This window comes from Hylobates moloch, unplaced genomic scaffold (assembly GCF_009828535.3).
Source record: "Hylobates moloch isolate HMO894 unplaced genomic scaffold, HMol_V3 SCAFFOLD_23, whole genome shotgun sequence".
Lineage (NCBI taxonomy): Eukaryota > Metazoa > Chordata > Mammalia > Primates > Hylobatidae > Hylobates > Hylobates moloch.
This window is the reverse complement of record NW_026652298.1, coordinates 38,627,810-38,647,589: the sequence shown is the minus strand read 5'-3', so window position 1 is coordinate 38,647,589 and position 19,780 is coordinate 38,627,810. Positions and strand designations below refer to the sequence as shown.

General features: G+C 50.2%; 1 protein-coding gene across 5 annotated transcripts in view; it reads right to left on the bottom strand.

Annotated features, from left to right (window-relative positions):
• The window catches only part of NLRC3 (NLR family CARD domain containing 3), a 39,928-nt gene that overhangs the window by 10,467 nt on the left and 9,681 nt on the right, over window positions 1-19,780 (bottom strand). For 3 of the 5 annotated variants that reach the window (XM_058433998.1, XM_058434000.1, XM_032145464.2), the window contains exons 2-9: window positions 15,174-15,314; window positions 12,990-13,511; window positions 11,140-12,889; window positions 9,843-9,929; window positions 5,728-5,811; window positions 5,041-5,124; window positions 2,355-2,438; window positions 286-369 (exon numbers count right to left, since the gene is read on the bottom strand). In XM_058433998.1, the coding sequence (XP_058289981.1) occupies window positions 286-369; window positions 2,355-2,438; window positions 5,041-5,124; window positions 5,728-5,811; window positions 9,843-9,929; window positions 11,140-12,889; window positions 12,990-13,383 (2,567 nt within the window). In that variant the 5' untranslated portion in view covers window positions 13,384-13,511; window positions 15,174-15,314. The remainder of the gene's footprint in view (window positions 1-285; window positions 370-2,354; window positions 2,439-5,040; window positions 5,125-5,727; window positions 5,812-9,842; window positions 9,930-11,139; window positions 12,890-12,989; window positions 13,512-15,173; window positions 15,315-19,780) is intronic. The other 2 variants (XM_032145463.2, XM_058433999.1) reach the window with 2 other exon arrangements.

Genomic DNA, 19,780 nt, shown 5'->3' with positions numbered 1-19,780 from the left:
ATCCATCCATCTATCCACTCATTCATCCATCCATCCACTCATCCATCCATCCATCCATCCACTCATCAGTGTATCCATTCATTCACCCATTCATCTATCCATCCATCCATCCATTTACCTAGCCACCCATCCTCCTACCCACCCATTCATCCATCCACCCACCCATCCATCCATTCACCTATCCATCAATCCATCCATCCATCCTCAGGCTCACAAATATTTGTGCTGGGTTGGGCATTGTGCTGGGCACTGAGGATACTAGTGTGGGCCTTTCATATGTCTCACATGAGCTCTTTCAGACTCCTGTTCTGCTTCAAGGCATCTGCCATCCGCTGGGCTCCCATGGGCCCGATGCTGTTCTTCTGCAGGCTGTGGGAGAAAAGAGAGAGGTCCTTTAGAAAGGCTGGTCACAGCCATTCCCAGGCCAAAGACAGTTCAGGTTCAAGGTCAGGGACAACTAGTGTGCCCTCTTCATTTATTGGAGCAGGTGGGGAAGGTGTTCTCCAGGTGGGTCTTTGGATTGTTGCCTAAGTGATAATGGACCGACATTATGATGAGGGGTAGTAAGGAGTCAGGGCAGCTGAGCCTCCCTTGCAAGGGGCTAGAAAGCAGAGATCAGTAGGTGCTGATAATGCCCAGCAACCTCCTGAATGGGGACCTCCATGGACAAGTCTCTCTGGTGCCTCACCCGCCAGTCTGCCTCCCATCTAGACCAGCAGGCTGCCTCCAACCCTAAGAAACCTCCCTAGGGGCCGCGTATGGTGGCTCATGCCTGTGGTCACAGCACCTTGGGAGGCCAAGGTGGGCGGATCACGAGGTCAGCAGATGGACACTATCTTGGCCAACATGGTGAAACTCCGTCTCTACTAAAAATAAAAAAATTAGTGGGGCGTGGTGGCGTGCACCTGTAATCCCAGCAACTTGGGAGGCTGAGGCAGAAGAATCACTTGAACCAGGGAGGCGGAGGTTGCAATGAGCTGAGATTGCGCCACTGCACTCCAGCCGGGCAATAGAGCGAGACTCTGTCTCAAAAAAAAAAAAGAAGAAAAAGAAAAAGAAAAAAAGAAACCTCCCTAGGGAGACCCTGGCTTAGGTTCCTCTTCTGAAAAAGCTGCTTCCTCTTGTACTAAATTTGGTGGAGGGAGACAGCACAGGAGAAACCCTGTGCTCATCCTACAAGGACAGACAGGCAGGACGTCTCCTGTGTGAAGCTAAATACAAATCTTAAAAAAATGTAATTTTCCCTGGTTCCAAAAAGGAAAGAGACTCCCTACCACCCTCATTTTCTTAGAGCACTTCCTGAGAAAACCTGAGGTTGTAAATGCTGCCTCTGTCCCTTTAAGATGTATGTAAATCTTTTTACAAGCAAAATCAGCCTCTGGCCAGTTTCACAGCCTGGGAATGTCTTTCGTAAGGGTTTGGAGCCATCTCTTTGAAATGTAAACATTAAGGAAGAGTCCCTCTTTCCCTGCCTTCGGGAATTAGGCTAGGCACCTGGCTTGAAGCTCTAAAGTACCTGCATGTCATAAAGATAAAAGAAGCTTCACTTTTCCTTTGGATAAAAGCAATTAGGGACCACAAATGGCCACTCCAATTATCTGCTGTATTTAGGATAAACGGCAAATGGTGCTGCCTGGCCCTCTTGCCTGAGGGCGAGGGTCGTATCTGCTTGGCTCTAGAAAAGCAAGCTTTCTGTCTTTATACTCTCACTGGTGGGTTGTCCCGATGCACCGTGCAGTCAGTTTAATGTTTATCTAATAATTGTTGTATTCTTTCCTACATTTGTGGGTTGGTGGAAGGTATTTTATTTTGTATTTTATTATTTTATTTCATATTTTAATTTTATTTTATATTTTAACTTTATTTTTTGAGACAGAGTCTCGCTGTCGCCCAGGCTGGAGTGCAGTGGCACGATCTCAGCTCACTGCACCCTCCGCCTCCCAGGTTCAAGCGATTCTCTCAACTTAGCCTCCCAAGTAGCTGGGACTACAGGCTTGCACCACCATGCCTGGTTAATTTTTTTTTGTTTGTTTGTTTTTAGTGGAGACAGTGTTTCACTATTTTGGCCCAGCTGTTCTCAAACTCCTGACCTCAAGTGATCCACCTGCCTTGGCCTCCCAAAATGCTGGGATTACAGGCATGAGTCCCTGCTCCCAGCCGGGAGGTTTTATTTTTAATTATTTCCCCAACAGCTGCTCTCTTGAAAAGCAATGGGCATCAGGGGCCATCCAGATGGGTCAGAAGGCGTCAGGTCCTAGCCCCATCCATTCTTCCTAGCAGGTAATAGGCAGAGAGGCCCTTGGAGGAGGAGGGAGAAGGAAGAGAAGGCGGAGAGAGGAGATGCGTTGACTCACTGCAGCATGGAGAGGGTCCGGGTGGAGGCCAAGGCTTCAGCCATGGACCTGGCACCATCATCCCTGACGGTGTTGCCCTGGAGGCTGCAGAGACAAGAAGAGGTGCATCACTCATGGAGCAGAAGCTGGAACCCGGGGGTCTGAACCCTCTCTGCAGTGGGGGCACCTCTGTGGAGCAAGGGGTTCTGACCACTACGTGCCCTCACCGCCCACCATGCAGGGAGAGCAGTCGACCCTTTGCACCACTGCCTGGGGCTTAGGTTTTTGAGTTGCTAAGCATTTGCCTGCTGGCTGGCAACAAGGTGCTCCTGCTTTCTGAATAACCACAACAAGGTCATCACTTGCCCTCATTACAGCTGAAAGACACAGGATCTAAGTGTTGGCGAGAATACAGAGAAACTGCAACCCTCACACTGCTGGTGGGAATGCAAAATGGTCCCCTCTCTGTGGAACATGGTTGGGCAAGTCCTTAAAAGGTTAAACATGGGTTGACCATGTGACCCAGCAATTCCATTCCTAGGTATATCCTCAAAAGAATTGAAAACAGGCACTGGAAGTCTTATTCACCAATGTTCACAGCAGCGATATTCATATAACCAAAAGGTGGAAACAACCCAAATGGCCGTCATTGGGTGAATGGATCAACTATCATGGTCTGTCCATCCCATGGAATATGACTCAGCCTTAAAACGGAGGGAAGAGGCTGGGTACAGTGGCTCACACCTGTAATCCCAGCACTTTGGGAGGTCGAGGTGGGTGGATCACTTGAGGTCGGCAGTTCGAGACCAGCCTGGCCAACGTGGTGAAACCCCGTCTCTACTAAAAATACAAAAATTAGCTGGGTGTGGTGGCACATGCCTGTAATCCCAGCTACTTGGGAGGCTGACACAGGAGAAGTGCTTGAACCTGGGAGGCAGAGGTTGCAGTGAGCTAAGATCACGCCACTGCACTCCAGTCTGGGTGACAGAGTGAGACTCTGTCTCAAAAAAAAAAAAAAGAAAAAAGTTAAAATAAAATAAAATGGAAGGAAGCATTGACACATGGTACCACACGGATGAAGCTTAAAAACATCATGCTCAATGAAGAAAGCCGCACACCAAAGGTGAGCCTATATAAATCTATTTACATGAAATGTCCAGAATAGGTATATCCTTAGAGATGGGAAGCAAATTGGTGATTGTGAGGGGCTGGGGAAAGGGGAGAATGGGAAGTGACTGTTTATGGGTATGAGGTCTCCTTCAGGGGTGATGAAAATATTCTGGAACTGGACAGATGTGATGGTGGCACAACATTGTGAATGTGCTAAATGCCACTGAACTGTACACTTTAAAACAGTCAGGTATTTTTTAGATGGAGTCTCGCTCTGTCGCCCAGGCTGGAGTGCAGTGACGTGATCTTGGCTCACTGCAACCTCTGCATCCCAGGCTCAACTCAACCTCAGCCTCCTGAGTAGCTAGGACCACAGGCACCTGCCACCATGCCCACCTAACTTTTTGTACTTTCCTTTTTTTTTTCTTTTTTTCTTTCTTTTTTTTTTTTTTTTTAGTAGATACGAGGTTTTACCATGTTGGCCAGGCTGGTCTCGAACTCCCGACCTCAAGTGATCCACCTGCCTTGGCCTCCCCAAGTGCTGGGATTACAGGCGTCAGCCTCTGGGACCCGCCTAAAACAGTCAATTTTATGGTACATGAATTTCGCCCTAATAAAAATAAATAAATAAATAAATGAAAACACAGAACAGAAAAGTGGTACCCACTCAACTAAGTATAGATATAACCACAGGCTTTTAAAAGAGACATAACGGGCTGGGCTTGGTGACTCATGCCTGCAATCTCAGCACTTTGGGAGGCCAAGGTAAGCGGATGGCTTGAGTGCGGGAGCTCGAGACCAGCCTGGCCAAAATGGTGAAACCTCGTCTCTACTAAAAATACAAAAAAATTAGCCAGGCACAGTGGCAGAAGCCTGTAATCCCAGCTACTTAGAAGGCTGAGGCAGAAGAATCGCTTAAACCCAGGAGGCAGAGGTTGCACTGAGCCAAGATCGCGACACTGCACTCCAGCCTGGGCGACAAAGAAAGACTCTGTCTCAAAAAAAAAAAAAAAGAAGAAGAAGAAGAAAAAAGAAAGAAAGTGAGATATAACAAACCACATCACACCTCTGTCCCCTGCTCAGGCCACACACACAAGCTCAAGTCTAGGGAAGAGCTGGACTCTGGAAACTTGCTTAGGGCACAAGACCCCCAGTGCCCAATGGGATGGGAGCCGGGACCCCACGCCTTTCATCTTTGTTTGCTTGCTTGTTTTGAGACAGAGTTTCTCGCTGTCAACCAGGCTGGAGTGTATGGCGCGATCCCGGCTTACTGCAACCTTTGCTTCCCAGACTCAAGCGATTCTCCTACCTTAGCCTCCCGAGTTGCTGGGATTACGGGCACCTGCCACCACGCCAGCTAGTTTTTGTATTTTAGTAGAGATGCTGTTTTGCCATGTTGGCCAGGCTGCTCTCGAACTCCTGACCTCAAGTGATCCACCTGTCTCAGCCTCCCAAAGGGTTGGGATTACAGGTGTGAGCCACTGTGCCCGGCCCCATGCCTGCCATTGTGAATCACCTCCCATTCTCATAGGTGGTGCCTGAGGAGAGGGTTTTCTGGGCCCTCTCTTGGGGTCACAAGACAGCAGGTGACACGCACCTCAGGGAGGTCAGGGTGCGGTTGATCTTCAAAGCGTCTGCCAGTGCCTTGGCCCCTTGTGGTCCAATGGAGTTACTGCGGAGGCTGAAGGATGGAAGAGAGAGAGAGACACCTCCTTCATCTGTCTACCAGAGAGGGAAGGGGAAACAGAAACTGCATTGACCTTGAAATTCGCGATCCTCTAAGGGAATGTATGAGGGCTTCGGATCTCATGTTTGGTGGAAGCAGGGCAGAGATCCTTATATAAACAAGGAAGGAGTTTCCCCAAGATTATCCCAGGTGTTGGGGGAAAGAAAGCAGCACCTGATGGACTGGTGGGCTTGGGCCAAATGTGGAGATGAGAATGATGGCCCCAGAAGCAGGGCCAAACATCTGGTGTGTCCCTGGCTGGAGCCCAGCAACTGAGGAGCCATGGTTCTGCCTGGCTGTCCTTCTGCCCCACCAGGAAGGCATGTGCGCTAAGGTGTGGCCTCCCTGTGTCTTATTCCCACAGGAGTCTTAGAACCTGCTCCAAATGAAGTATGGATATTATGTCCAGATGCTACCCAGGGGCTGAATCATGGGAATCAGGGAAGAACAGACAGGTAAGACCCAAGTCATTTCCTAGGAGGGGAAGGGACTTCACAAGATGCCTCACAACTCTTCTGGTTCCAATGGCAAAAGTTCGGCCTTGGTTGTCCTACTTACTCCAGAGAGGTCAGACTTCTGTTGACCAAGAGGGATCTGGCCAGAGCTTTGGCCCCTTTGTTACTGATCTGGTTCTCTGCCAAGCTGCCAAGGAAAGGGAGGGGAGTGGTTATTTTAGGCACGTACCTCTCATGGCCACTTCCTCAACACTGTGCCCATGATTAATCCTCTAGGCCCCCTCACATCATCAGGGTCTGGACACAGGTGGAGATGAGGTGACCCCTGGAGCAGAATGCCAGGCACAGCAGAGCCCCTGAGCCTGGGCAGCATAGGGCCAGAGTGAGAGGGCAGACCCTCATCATGGCAAAGGGTCCCAGGAAAAAGTTTAACCAGAATCCAGCACAACAGCTTCTACACAAACAGCACAGCAAAGAAAATGGAAATCTCAGAAGCCTAACATGCAGATGGCAGCCAGTGGTGTACTGGTAAACTGGCTCCTAGGAAAAACAAAATTTCAAAAACTGGGCTGTGCGTGGTGGCTCATGCCTATACAATCCCAGCACTTTGGGAGGCCAAGGCGGGAGCATCACTTGAAACTAGGAGTTTGAGACCAGCCGGAGAAACATAGGGAGATCTTGTCTCTACAAAAAACATAAAACTTGGCCAGGTGGCGCACCTGTAGTCCAAGCTACTTGGGAGGCTGAGGAGGGAGGATTTAGCCCAGAAGGTTGAGGCTGCGATGAGCCATGATCACATCACTGCACTCCAGCCTGAGCGACACAGTGAGACCATGTCTCACAACAACAATAAAACAAAAAACAAATGCTAGCAAACTGATCTGTAGTATCTGCCACTTTCCATGGTATAAATACTCCCACCAACACCAAGTTCAAGCACCTCCAGCTTGCAAAATTCCTGAAAATTTAACAGTCAGCTTTCGTGAACTGGTACAAACAAATTTAGGCACACTACTGATCCTAGCCTCTTTTCTAGTGCGAAATGGCAAATGGTAGAGTTACTTAAAATTCGCTTTAAAATTAAAAAAAAAAAAAAGAACACATCTTGATTTGCCTCGAAAGCATGGTTCTGGGAATATGGTGGTGGATCAACTCAATGTTACTTCATGTATCCAGCTGCAGAAATAGTAGCTGTCCAGGCTCTTTGCCGTTAGTAGGCATTCAGCCCCATGGGATATAGTAGTTCAGTTAGAATCCCCAGGCTGGTGCTCTTCTCTTTCTTTTTTCAGACAGGATTTCATTCTGTCACCCAGGCTGGAGTGCAGTGGCACGATCATGGCTCGCTGTAACTCGAACTCCCGAGCTCAAGAATCCTCCCACTTCAGCCTCCCAAGTAACTGGGACCAGAGGTGCACGCCACCACACCTGGCTAGTTTTTTAATTTTTTGCAGAGACAGGGTTTTACTTTGTTGCCAAGGCTGGTCTCAAACTCCTGGGCTCAAACGATCTTCCTGCCTTGGCCTCCCAAAATGCCGGAATTACAGGCATGAGCCACTGTGCCCGGCCTGGTACTCTTCAAGCTATATTCAAGCAAACTGTTCACTGGAATAAAGTCTCTTTTCTCTAAATTCCTTTTCAGAGAACTTCAATTCACAGCATTCATCCAGGCCACCTCTGTATAAATGTTGTCAAATTCTAGAGTGCTTCCATCCCTCTGGGACTTTTATGGCATTTTATAGGTTGTATTTAACTTATAGGTGAAATAGGGATGTGGCACTGAGGATCAACTACAGAGAGAGGTAAAGAAGAGCATGTGGCCAGAGAAGAGATTTCTGGCTTCGTTCAGAATAATTTACTTTTATTTTTATTTTTAGTAAAGATGGTGTCTTGCCATATGTTTCCCAGGTTGGTCTTGAACTCCTGGCCTTAAAGAATCCCCCCCCACCTTCCAGATTGCTAGGATTATAGGAAGGAGCCACTGTGCCTGGCCCCCGAATAATTTCTGAGCACTACCTAGCCTCCTTTAAGCAAAACTAAAAGTTGACTATTTTGTCATGTGCTAAAAATGCAGGAGGCTCTCACAAAGGAAAAAAATATTAATAATGAGAATTGTCATTCTTTTACTTTTCTTTTTTTTTTTCTTTTTCTTTTTCTTTTTTTTTTGAGACCGAGTCGCTCTGTCACCTCGGCTGGAGTGTAGTGGCGCAATCTTGGCTCACTGCAACCTCTGCCTCCCAGACTCAAGGAATTCTCCTGCCTCAGCCTCCTGAGTAGCAGGGATTACACACACCCACCACCACCACGCCCGGCTAATTTTTGTATTTTTAGTAGAGACAGGGTTTTTGCCAGTTTGACCAGGCTGGTCTCGAACTCCTGACCTCAAGTGATTCACCGGCCTCGATCTCCCAAAGTGCTGGGATTAAAGGCGTGAGCCACCGCCCCTGGCCTAGATATCCTTTTAAGCCCATTTTTACCCTCTTTAGGCACAGAAATGACTTCTTCAAACTCACACAGAGCCTACACCTCTAACCATACTCCCCAGTGACTTATTTTTGTTCCTGAATCAGTGTAAATTGCCATTAACTCAGATAAAGATTACTTCAGAACCCAGAGGCTTGTATGAGAATGAAGAATTACCCCCGGGGTGCGGTGGCTTACGCCTGTAATCCCAGCACTTTGGGAGGCTGAGGCGAATGGATCACCTGAGGTCAGGAGTTTGAGACCAGCCTGGCCAATAAAGTAATATAGTGAAACCCTGTATCGACTAAAAATACAAAAATTAGCTGGGTGTGGTGGCACGCGCCTGTAGTCCCAGCTACTCAGGAGGCTGAAGCAGGAGAATTGCTTGAACCCGGGAGGCAGAGTCTGCAGTGAGCCAAGATCGTGCCACTGCACTCCAGCCTGCCCAACAGAGCGGGACTCTGTCTCAAAAAAAAAAAAAAAAAAAACCGAAATTACCCCTGGGATTCTCTTCTCCAAACTCACCTCCCTAGGTCTGTAACAGCCACCCTTAGAGGATCAATCACATCGATTCAACCACAAACCCCAGGTGTGTGAAGTTTCTCAGATCCAGGAATGTTATTCCAGGAGATACTTCATAAGCACACATTCGGCATATGAACTTCTAATTACAAGATGGTGTTTTTGTTTTGTTTTTGTTTTGTTCTTTTTTGAGACAGAGTCTCACTCTGTCACCCAGGCTGGAGTACAGTGGTGCTGGAGTGCAGTGGTGCCATCTTGGCTCACTGCAACCTCCGCCTCCTGGGTTCACGCCATTCTCCTGCCTCAGCCTCCTGAGTAGCTGGGACTACAGGCACCTGCCACCACGCCCGGGTAATTTTTTGTATTTTTAGTAGAGACAGGTTTTCACCGTGTTAGTCAGGATGGTCTCGATCTCCTGACCTCGTGATCTGCCCGCTTCGGCCTCCCAAAGTGCTGGGATTACAGGGGTGAGCCACTGCGCCAGGCCACAAGATGCAGTTTTAACTAAAAATTGTTTAAATTGATTTATAATTAAATTTGAAATTAAATTTAAATTAAATTAAATTTGAAATTTAAAAATTTAATTAAAAATGCAATTGGCTGGGCGCAGTAGCTCACGCCAGTAATCCTAGCACTTTGGGAGGCCGAGGTGGGCGGATCACAAGGTCAGGAGTTCGAGACCAGCCTGGCTAACATGGTGAAACGCCGTCTCTACTAAAAATACAAAAATTAGCCAGGCGTGGTGGTGGGCCCCTCTAATCCCAGCTACTCAGGAGGCTGGGGCTAGAGAATTGCTTGAGCCTGGGAGGCAGAGATTACAATGAGCCGAGATGGCGCCACTGCACTCCAGCCTGGGTGACAGAGCAAGAGTGTCTCGGGGGGAAAAAAATGTAATCCTGTGCCTAGAATGCTGTTGGATAGTGAACTTGGAGAGGTGCTTAGAGAACATTGTGCCTGGTGTTATGGCAGCACACATAGTGCTGTGGAAACACCTGCCTGTGCACAACGGAGTCCATTCCTCGCCAGGTCACCTCCCTCTTCCTACTGATGAGGGACCTGAGCCTCTAGCACTTTCTGGAATTGGGCAGAAACAAGCAGGCTGCATCTGGAGCCACATGCTCCAAAGACACTTCTCCGTGGCAGCGCCGCTGGCCAGCTGAGCAGAGGATGATGGGAAGAGGGTTCCATACCCCACAAGACCATGGGCACCCTGGAGGTCCCCTGAGTCTGTGTTACCTGATCTTCTGAATGCGACAGTCCTTCCCACTCAGCACGCTGCCCAGCAGCTCCATCACAGGGTCCTGGAACTGGTTGGTGTCCAGCCTGGCCAAGGGGAGCAGTGACAGTGAGTGTCCCACCCGCCCACGAGCAGGGTGGGGGCCCTGGCCCAGGGCCGCTGCGTCTCTCCATCCCATGCAGTGCCATCGCCACAGCTCTGAGATCTGCGCTCAGCCCCAGTGCTCAGACCTTTCCCGTGAGAGTGAACAGGAGGCTCGGTGCCCACAAGACCTGTGGTTCCTGTGCAGAATGGCATCTTCCACGGGCTGTCGTCCTCACCACCCCACATGCCGCCTGCCTCTGCAGGACACCTGGATGACCCTCAGCCTGTGTCCTTTCCTCCCTACTCGGTAAGGTCCAGAGTGGCGGGTGGGGGACAGGCTGAGAGCATTCAGCGGGTACAGCTTCTGTCAGACTGGTTCTGAGGGGGTTATGAATTGAATTGTGTCCGCACAAAAGATATGAAGTCCTAATTCCCTGTGCCCCAAGTATGTGGCTTTATTGGGAAATGGGGTCACTGTGGATGTACTTTGTTAAGATGGGGTCATGCTGAAGTGGGGTGGGCCTGTAATCCAGTGTGACAGTGTCTTTTTCAGACAAGAAAGCACTGGCCAGGTGCAGTGGCCCACGCCTGTAATCCCAGCAATTTGGGAGGCTGGGGTGGGCAGATCACCTGAGGTCAGGAGTTTGAGAGCAGCCTGGCCAACATGGTGAAACCCTGTCTCTACTAAAAACACAAAAATTAGCCAGGCATGATGGCGGGCACCTGTAATCCTAGCTGCTGGGGAGGCTGAGGCAGGAGAATCACTTGAACCCAGGAGGCGGAGTTTGCAGTGAGCTGAGATCGCGCCACTGTATTCCAGCCTGGGCGACAGAGCAAGACTCATCTCAAAAAAAAAAGAGAGGACAGCACCATGTGGAGACAGACACAGGGAGAAGATGACTAGGCGACAGGGCAGAGACTGAAGTAACGCAGCCTTAAGCCAAGGGTTGCCATCAAACACCGGAAGCTAGAGAGGAAGGAAGGAACCTCTCCTGTATGTTTCAGAGAGTGCGTGGCCCTTCTGGCACCTTGATTTGAGACTTCTGGCCTCTAGAACTGCGAGAAAACACACTTTAGTTGTTTTAAGCCACCAAGTTCATGGTCCTCTGTTATGGCAGCCCTAGGAGACTGACAGAGAAGCTCGGTGGTGGGGAGGGGATGGCTTCTGCTCTCTCCTCTGCCCCTGCCCCTGACCCCTGCCCTGGTGCCCACCTGAGCTTCCGGCAGTAGAGCAGCTGGGGCAGCAGGCTCTGAAGGACGCCCTGGCTAAGGCTCAGGGACAGGTTGGCCTCCTGGGCACAGGTGTCGGACACCTGCAGGAGGTAGGCCAGGGCAGCGCGGTGCGTGGGACCGGTCAGCCTGGCCAGGGCCCCGCTCTCCATGGCCTCCTCCACGCCGCGGGCCAGCTCTGTGTGCTGCAGCTCATGCAGGCAGTGCAGGACGTTGATGGCCTGTGCACAGACTGTGGCATCGGGGCGCAGGCAGCCCTGCAGGAGCTCAGCCACCTGGGTCCGGTAGGCCTGGTGCTCGCCTTGGGCCAGCAGGGAGCCGGCCAGGAGGGCATTGACCCTCGGAGACAAGAGGCCGGAGAGGAAGCGCAGGAACACGTCCAGCCTCCCGTCCTCTGCCTGCATGGCCCGCTGGGCTGCGCTCCTGAAATGCGTGAGGAAGCCCAGCCTGGGCCAGGATACACTGCTCTCAGTGAAGAGGTCGAAGATGGCCCTCCTGGATGCGCCATAGTAATACGCGGCTGCCACAAACTCCTGCAGGGACAGGTGGGTGAAGCAGTAGGCCACTGACGATGCCAGCGTCTCCTCCCTCTGCAGGAAGCAGCTGCACGGGGCACCCTGCAGCAGAGCGAGGTCTACACCGAACGCCTTCATGTCTTGCTCGTAAAACACGTATTTCTTCTTGAGCAGCCCATGGAAGGCCAGCCGGCCCAATGTCCCTACCATCTTGCGGCCACCATGGGCCACCTGCTCTATGCGAGGGCTTGCCTTGCCCTTCTCCTGCCCCTCGCCGCTGAGGGCCATCCTAAAGTACCATGAGTAGAGCTCGCACAGGGTCCTCGGGGGCCACAGCTCTGCATCCTGGGGCCCCGTCCTGCTGCGCCACAGGTGGCCTAGCGCCGCCCCCGTGAGCCTGCAGAAGGCTGGGACGGTGCACATCAGGTACAGGGCCCTGTCAGCCTGCACTTGTCTCAGCATCCAGTCCAGGAGGGCCTGGTCCTCGGGGAACATCTGCTCCAAACACACCTTGATCTCCTCCTCGTTAAAGCCCCGGATCTCCGTCATCCGGTCCACCAGGCCCCCTGGGATCTGGCCAGATGCAGTGGGACGGGAGGTGATCCAGATGGAAACTTCCGGAAAGAGGTTGCCGCGGATGATGTTGGTGATCAGGTGGTCCACCGGGATTTCCTTCTTGGGGTCCGTGCAGGCCACGGTGTTGGAGAAGTCCAGAGGCGTCCTGCACTCATCCAAGCCGTCCAGGATCAGGAGGGCCCTGGCTGGGACTGCCACTGCCAGGCTGGGCTCCCTGACATGCGGGAAGACTGAGCAGATGAGTCGGTCGGCACACAGCTTCTCGTGGGTGTTGAGATCCCGAAAGGTCAGAGGCAGCACCAGCGAGAAGTCCTTGCCGACCTGCCCATGGGCCCAGAGGCGGACGAAGTGCCTCACCAGGGTGGTCTTGCCCATGCCAGCCACCCCGACGGTGATGGAGACCCGGGGTGGGACAGACACCCGGGAGAGAGGCAGGAAGAGCCGGTCCAGGGCGACGGTCCTGGCGGGGCGCCCACCCCCGCGGGTGGCCTCCACCTGTGTGAAGTCGTGTTCCCTCAGCTGCAGGTCCGTGAGGCCCTCCACCAGCAGGAGGGAGGCCAGCCTGTGCCAGGGTCCGCCCAGCTCCGGGCCACCTCCCGCCTTGCTCAGCAGGGCCTTGCGGTGCCTCTGTATCCTGGAGTCTGCGGGACACAGGCCAGGGGGGAGGTCAGGTAAGGGAAGAGTGGGCACAGACACCCCAGGTGTTCCCCACCCTGCGTCTGCCTCCCAAGCCGGTCCTACCATTGCTGCAGGGCCCCAGCGGGGTGTCCGGTGTCCTGTCTGGGGCCTGCGGGGCTGGGGAGCCTTGACTGCCCTTCCCAGCCAGCAGATCCATGAGGGCTTTCACCTGCTCGGCTGGAGAGCCCGTGCCGTGGCCCTGGCCGGCCTCCCTGCCCGTCCGCACCTCTTGCTGCCTCATGGAGTTGGGGATCACATCCAGGAGCTGTGAAGAGAGGGCCTGAACCTGCTGCCTGCCGTGCCTTCCATCCAGCAGCCTGGGACAGGTGAGCAAGCCCCCAGGAACGGGGTCAGGGATCCCCTCTTCCTCTTTCCTCAGCCTCTGGGTGGCCCACTGGCCTGGCCTCTGAGAACAGACTGGAAGGGCCATTTGTTCCTGGATGGTGGCAATGATCATACGAATGCAGGGGCCCAGTGGATGAGAACTGGGGCCCTGGGCTTGTACCCCGGCCCTGCCACTTACCAGATAGGTGACTGAGGGCAGGCTGAGTCACCTCTCTGCGCCTTGGTGTCTTCATTTGTGACCTGGAAATGATGATGAGGTTACAAGTAAGTTTGCTCAAAAGGAGGGAGGAATGAAAGAAGCTCCTCTGTTGGAACATGTGGGAAAAAGAAAAAAGAAAAAAAAAAAAAAGCAGCAGCAGCCACTCTGGGGATGCTACACTGTGTGATTCTGACTAACATTCTGGAAAAGGCAAAAGTATGGAGACAGGAAGACAGTGAAAGAAAGGGTCAGGGGGGGCCAAGGGTTGGGGAGAAGGGGTGAATTGGTGGAGCACAGACAATTCCTAGGGCAGTAACATGACTCTGTAGGGTACTGCGGTGGTGGGTCCGTGTCATTATCATTATACGTTTGTCCAGACCTACAGAACGTACAACTCCAAGAGTGTGCCCATGGCTGGGCACAGTGACTCACACCTCTAATCCCAACACTTTGGGAGGCCGAGGTGGTGGATCGCTTGAGCCCAGGAGTTTGAGACCAGCTTCGGCAACATAGCGACATCCCATCTCTAAAATTTTTTAAAAATTAGCCTGGTGTGGGGTGTGTGCCAGTAGTCCCAGCTACTTGGGAGGCCAAGGCAGCAGGATCGCTTGAGCCCAAGAGGTCAAAGCTGCAGTGGGCCATGATCACACCATGGCACTCCAGCCTGGGTGACAGAGCAAGACCCCATCTCTAAGAAAACGAAATAAAACAAAAAACTCTTCTTGCCCCTGAGTTAGAGCAAAAAGAAAAAAAAAAAGAGTGAGCCAGAGTATACACTATGGACAATGGGTGATGGCGACATGTCTGTGTAGGCTTATTGATTGTAATCAATGGACCACTATGGCAGGGGATGGTGATACTGGCAGAGTCTGGGTGGGGGCAGGCATGGGGTGTATGGGAAGTCTCTGTACTTTCCCATCAATTTTTCTGTAAGCCTGGCCAGACGCCATGTCTCATGTCTGTAAGCCCAGCACTTTGGGAGGCCGAGGCGGGCAGATCATTTGAGGTCAGGAGTTTGAGACCAGCCTGGCCGATATGGTGAGACCCTTTCTCTGCTGAAAATACAAAAATTAGCCGGGCGGGTGGTTCACGCCTGTAATCCCAGCACTTTGGGAGGACGAGGTGGGCAGAGCACCTGAGGTCGGGAGTGCGAGACCAGCCTGAACAACATGGAGAAACCCCGTCTCTATTAAATATACAAAATTAGCCAGGCGTGGTAGCACATGCCTGTAATCCCAGCTACTCAGGAGGCTGAGGCAGAAGAATCACTTGAACCTGGAAGGTGGAGGCTGCAATGAGCCGAGATTGCGCCACTGCACTCCAGTCGGGGGGAAGAGCGAGACTCCGTAAGCCTAAAATTGCTTTACAAGGAAAAGCTTATTAATTAAAAAAAGGAAATAAAAGAAAGAAGAAGGAGGAGTCGAAAAAGAGAAAATGCTTGTTCTCAGAGTGGCTGTTTTTCTTACTACGTTCCTGGGGTCTCCTGGGAGTGCAGGAGCTCCTGAGCTCCCAGCAGTGCTGTTCGCCCTCTGCTCCTGGGGACAGTGATGCAGAGATGCTGAGAGGCAAAGCCGAGGCCCCCCACTCCCATTTGCCTCCTTGTTGCCAAGGCTGGTTGTCCCCCGGCTCCCACGGCCCTTCCACACCCAAGGTGGACACTGAGGCCCCGAACTCGCCCCCACCCACCCTGCTCCCCTCCTCACCGGGCGCCCTGGCCACAGCAGCCCCTCCAGCAAGGCCCCAGGAACTCAATGGATGGGGCTCAGCCTTCCGTTGTCCACAGTTCTAGGAGAAAAAACAGTGTGGCCAGCAGAGGTGATGGCCCACTGCTGCTGATGGCAGCCCTGCATTCAAAAATAACACCAGGTGTTGTCACTGCATAGAGAAGCAGGTTGGACCCCACCTGTCCACAGGGCGTTTCCCTGGTTCTCAGTGTTTATCTTAAGAGCTTGCTGTCAGGCTGGGCGCGGTGGCTCACACTTGTAATCCCAGCATTTTGGGATGCTAAGGCGGGCAGATCACCTGAGGTTAGGAGTTCAAGACCAGCCTGGCCAACATGGTGCAACCCCATCTCTACTAATAATACAAATGAGCTGGGCGTGGTGGTGGGCGCCTGTAATCCCAGGTACTCAAGAGGCTGAGGCAGGAGAATCGCTTGACCCTGGAAGGCGGAGGTTGAAGTGAGCTGAGATCACACCACTGCACTCCATCCTGGGCAACAGAGCGAGACTCCCCGTCTAGACTATTTAGGAAAAGAGGGTCGCTTGCTGTCTGCAGCCCTGGGATTCAGCAGGCTCCCTGACCTTGGATTGGCAGTAGGGAGCCTGGCTTTTTCTTTCTTTTTTTTTTTTGAGACGGAGTCTGCTGTGTGGCCCAGGCTGGAGTGCAATGGCGTGATCTCGGCTCACTGAAACCTCTGCCTCCCAGGTTCAAGTAATTCTCCTGCCTCAGCCTCCCAAGTAGCTGGGATTACAGGCACGTGCCACCACACCTGGCTAATTTTTATAATTTTAGTAGAGGCATGGTTTCACCGTGCTCACCAGGCCGGTCTCGAACTCTTGACCTCGTGATCTGCCCACCTCAGCCAAGCCTGGCATTTTAACACAGGTGATGCTTTTTATGTGGAAAATGATAAAAGAAGCTTAGCAATAAGTAAATAGTAAAGTAAAAATAAGTGAAATAGTAAAGTAAAAATAAGTAAAATACCATTTTTCAGTCATTCAGGTCATGGTGTTGAAGAAGTAAGGAGTGCAATCAGTTTGGGGTTGCTGGCACCCAGTCCAGCTGAACTAACCTGGAACACTAGGAACTGGCAAGGCCAGTCTCCTTATGCTGCCCCAAATCCTGTTCTTTTATTCTTCTAAATGTGAAAACCAAGAAGGACAAAAAAGATGGGATTTGGGGCTAGGCACAGTGGCTCATGCTTGTCATCCTAGCACTTTGGGAGGCTGAGGTAGGAGGATCACTTGAGCCCAGGAGTTTGAGACGAGCCTGGGCAAAGTAGTGAGACCCTAGCTCTACAAAATAAAAATTAAAAAATTAGCCAGGCATAGTGGTTCACACCTGTAGTCCCAGCTACTCGGTAGGCTGAGGTGAGAGGACTGCTTGAGCCTCGGAGGTTGAGGCTGCAATCAGCAGAGATTGCACCATTGCACTCCAGCCTGGGCAACAGAGTGAGACCCTGTCTTAGGAGAAAAAAAAAAAGATGGGATTGAATTGGCGTTGCCTCATGTGTATGGGTCCATGTGGGTAATTTGAGGTCCTTCTTTAGATCCTTCTGTAAAACTTTATATTTTTTCTCATCTCAGTCTTGCCAGTTCTTTATTTGTATCTAGGTATTTGTAAAAATAGTTTTTGTTGTATGATGAATATTGTTGGTATAAAAGATGATTGATTTTTATTTTATCGCATGTCTCATCAACATATTAAACATTCACATTGGTTTTCATCATTTTCCAGTTAATTTTCTTCAGGTTTTCAAATTACTTCAGCAAGGCTGGGCGTGTTGGCTCACACCTATAATCCCAGCACTTTGGGAGGCCAAGGCGGGCAGATCACTTGAGGTCAGGAGTTCGAGACCAGCCTGGCCAACATGGCGGAAACTCATCTCTACTAAAGATACAAAAGTTAGCTGGGTGTGATGGCATGTGCCTGTAATCCCAGCTATTGGGGATGCTGAGGTTGGAGAATCGCTTGAACCCGAGAGGAGGAGGTTGCAGTGAGGCGAGAACGCACCACTATACTCCAGCCGGGGTGACAGAGAGAGACACCATCTCAAAAAAAAAAAAAAAAAAAATTTTCTTCAGCAAGAATAATTTTTATCTCTTTATTTCTGAAATAAATTTCTCACACTGTCACCCAGGCTGGAGTGCAGTGGCATGATCTCACTGTAGCCTCTACCTCCCATGTTCAAGTGATTCTCCTGCCTTAGCCTCCCCAGTAGCTGGGATTACAGGCACGCATCACCATGCCTGGCTAATTTTTGTATTTTTAGTAGAGATGGGGTTTCCCCATGTTGACCAGGCTGGTCTTGAACTCCTGACCTCAAGTGATCCACCCATTTTGGCCTCCCAAAGTGCTGGGATTATAGGTGTGAGCCACCGTGCCCAGCCCAAAAACTATAACTCTTATTTTGAACAATTTTACCACATTGGCCAGGCCTACCCCTTCCTTGGAGCAATGAAGTTGTTGCAGGCCTTCTTGTTTTACTGTAGACTAGACCAGGAGTGGTTCTTGCCCAAACTATTAGGTGTGATGTTTGTGACAGATTTCTAGTTTTCTTCTCCAGTAGAGAAAGATTTATTTTGTTCTATTACCATTCAAATACGATTATGTAATATTTACTGAAGGCATACTGTGTTCTGGATATTCTGTTAAGCACTATATTTCCATAATTTATTTCTCATAACTCTCAATACCATTATTTTGTCCCATTTTACAGATGAAGACACTGAGGCTCAGAGAGGTTAAGTGACTTGTCCAAGGATACACAGCTGGGAAGTGGGAGTTGGGATAGAAACCAATTCCTCACTGACACCAGTGCATGTGCTGTATAATCTACTGCCTCTTAAGGTAGTTTACACTTTTTTTTTTTTGAGACAGAGTCTCAACTCGTGACCTCAAGTGATCCACCCACCTCAGCCTCCCAAAGTGCTGAGATTACAGGTGTGAGCTGCCACGCCTGGCCAAATTTTTTTTAAGATGAGGAATATCTGTTAAATTAGCAAATTACTTTTTAGCATATATTGATATAAACATATGATTTATTTCTCTTCATTTATTCAACCAGGAAATATTTATGGAAAGCCTGTTGTATGTTCTAGGCCCTGGGGATGTGAAGGTGACCAAGTTGGATCAAGTCTTTGACCTGGGGTTTGACAGGTAAGGGATAATGACAATGGAAAGGAAAACAAGTCAATAAGCAAGGCAGTTTCTGCTGGTGGTTAGTGCTGTGGGTGGAATAAACAGTGAGTGACAAAGAGGCCTGGAATTCTAGAGGGAGGAGGAGCAGAGGTGGTAATTGGCGGCTGGGGAAGGCTGCTGTGAGAGGCCTCTGAGAAAAAGGTACCTAGGAGTAGAGAGGGTGAGAAAGAGTCATGCAGAGAGCTGTGGCGCGGGGGTGGGGCATTTCAGGCCAAGGAAACAGCAAGTGCTTAGAGGAAATGTTGCTGGAACATGGTAAGTGAGCAAGTGGCACCACCCCCTCAGGGCTGGAAAAGCCAGTCACCGTTGTAAGGAGTTTGGATTTGTTCTAAGTGTGGAGGGGAGCCAATGGGGGAAGTGACATGAGCAATGGATATCAGATCTCTCCTGGAATCCATGAGCTACACTAAATGATTTTCTGATATTGAACCAACCTTGCATTCTAGAATACAGTCTTCCATTTGTATTATTAAATAGAAGATGTATATATTCCATATATGTAAAAAACACGTAGGCTAGCACAAGAATAGATACATAAGTCAATAGAACAGGATATAGAGGCCAGGAACAAATATATATTTATATTATCTACACATTAAGGAGTTTGGTAACATGACAAAAATAGCATTTCAAATCAGTGAAAATGGCATTGGGGCAATTGACCAGCCTATGAAAAATATTTTCCAGCTGTAATTCACATTAAACACAAAATTTATTTTCAGGTCAATTAAGGAGTTAAAGTTGTAAACACAAAACCATAAAAGCACAATAAGAAAATATGAGATAATATTTTAAAATATTATTTAGGTAAAGGCTTTTTATAGTGAGACATAAAACTCAGAAGTCTCAGCCTGGGCAACATAGTGACACACCATCTCTACAAATAGAAATAGATGGGGCTGGTGGTGGGCACCTGTGGAACTAGCTATGGGGAGGCTGAGGTAGGAGGACCCCTTGAGCCCAGGAGGCTGAGGCTGCAGTGATCTATGATTGTGCCACTGCAATCCAGCTTGGGTGACAGAGCAAGACCCTGGCTTTAAAAAAAAAAAAAAGCAGAATTCATGAAGAGGGAGACTAGTAAATTTGCCTTAATTGAATTAAAATATTAAATAATTAAATATTTAGTTTGATATTAAATAATTAAAATATTTGCCGGGCGTAGTGGCTCATGCCTGTAATCCCAGCACTTTGGGAGGCTGAGGCGGGTGGATCATAAGGTCAAGAGATCGAGACCAGCCTGGCCAACATGGTGAAACCCTGTCTCTACTAAAAATACAAAAATTCGCTGGGCATGGTGGCACGCGCCTGTAGTCCCAGCTACTCGGGAGGCTGAGGCAGGAGAATCACTTGTACCCTGGAGGCAGAGGTTGCAGTGAGCCGAGATGGC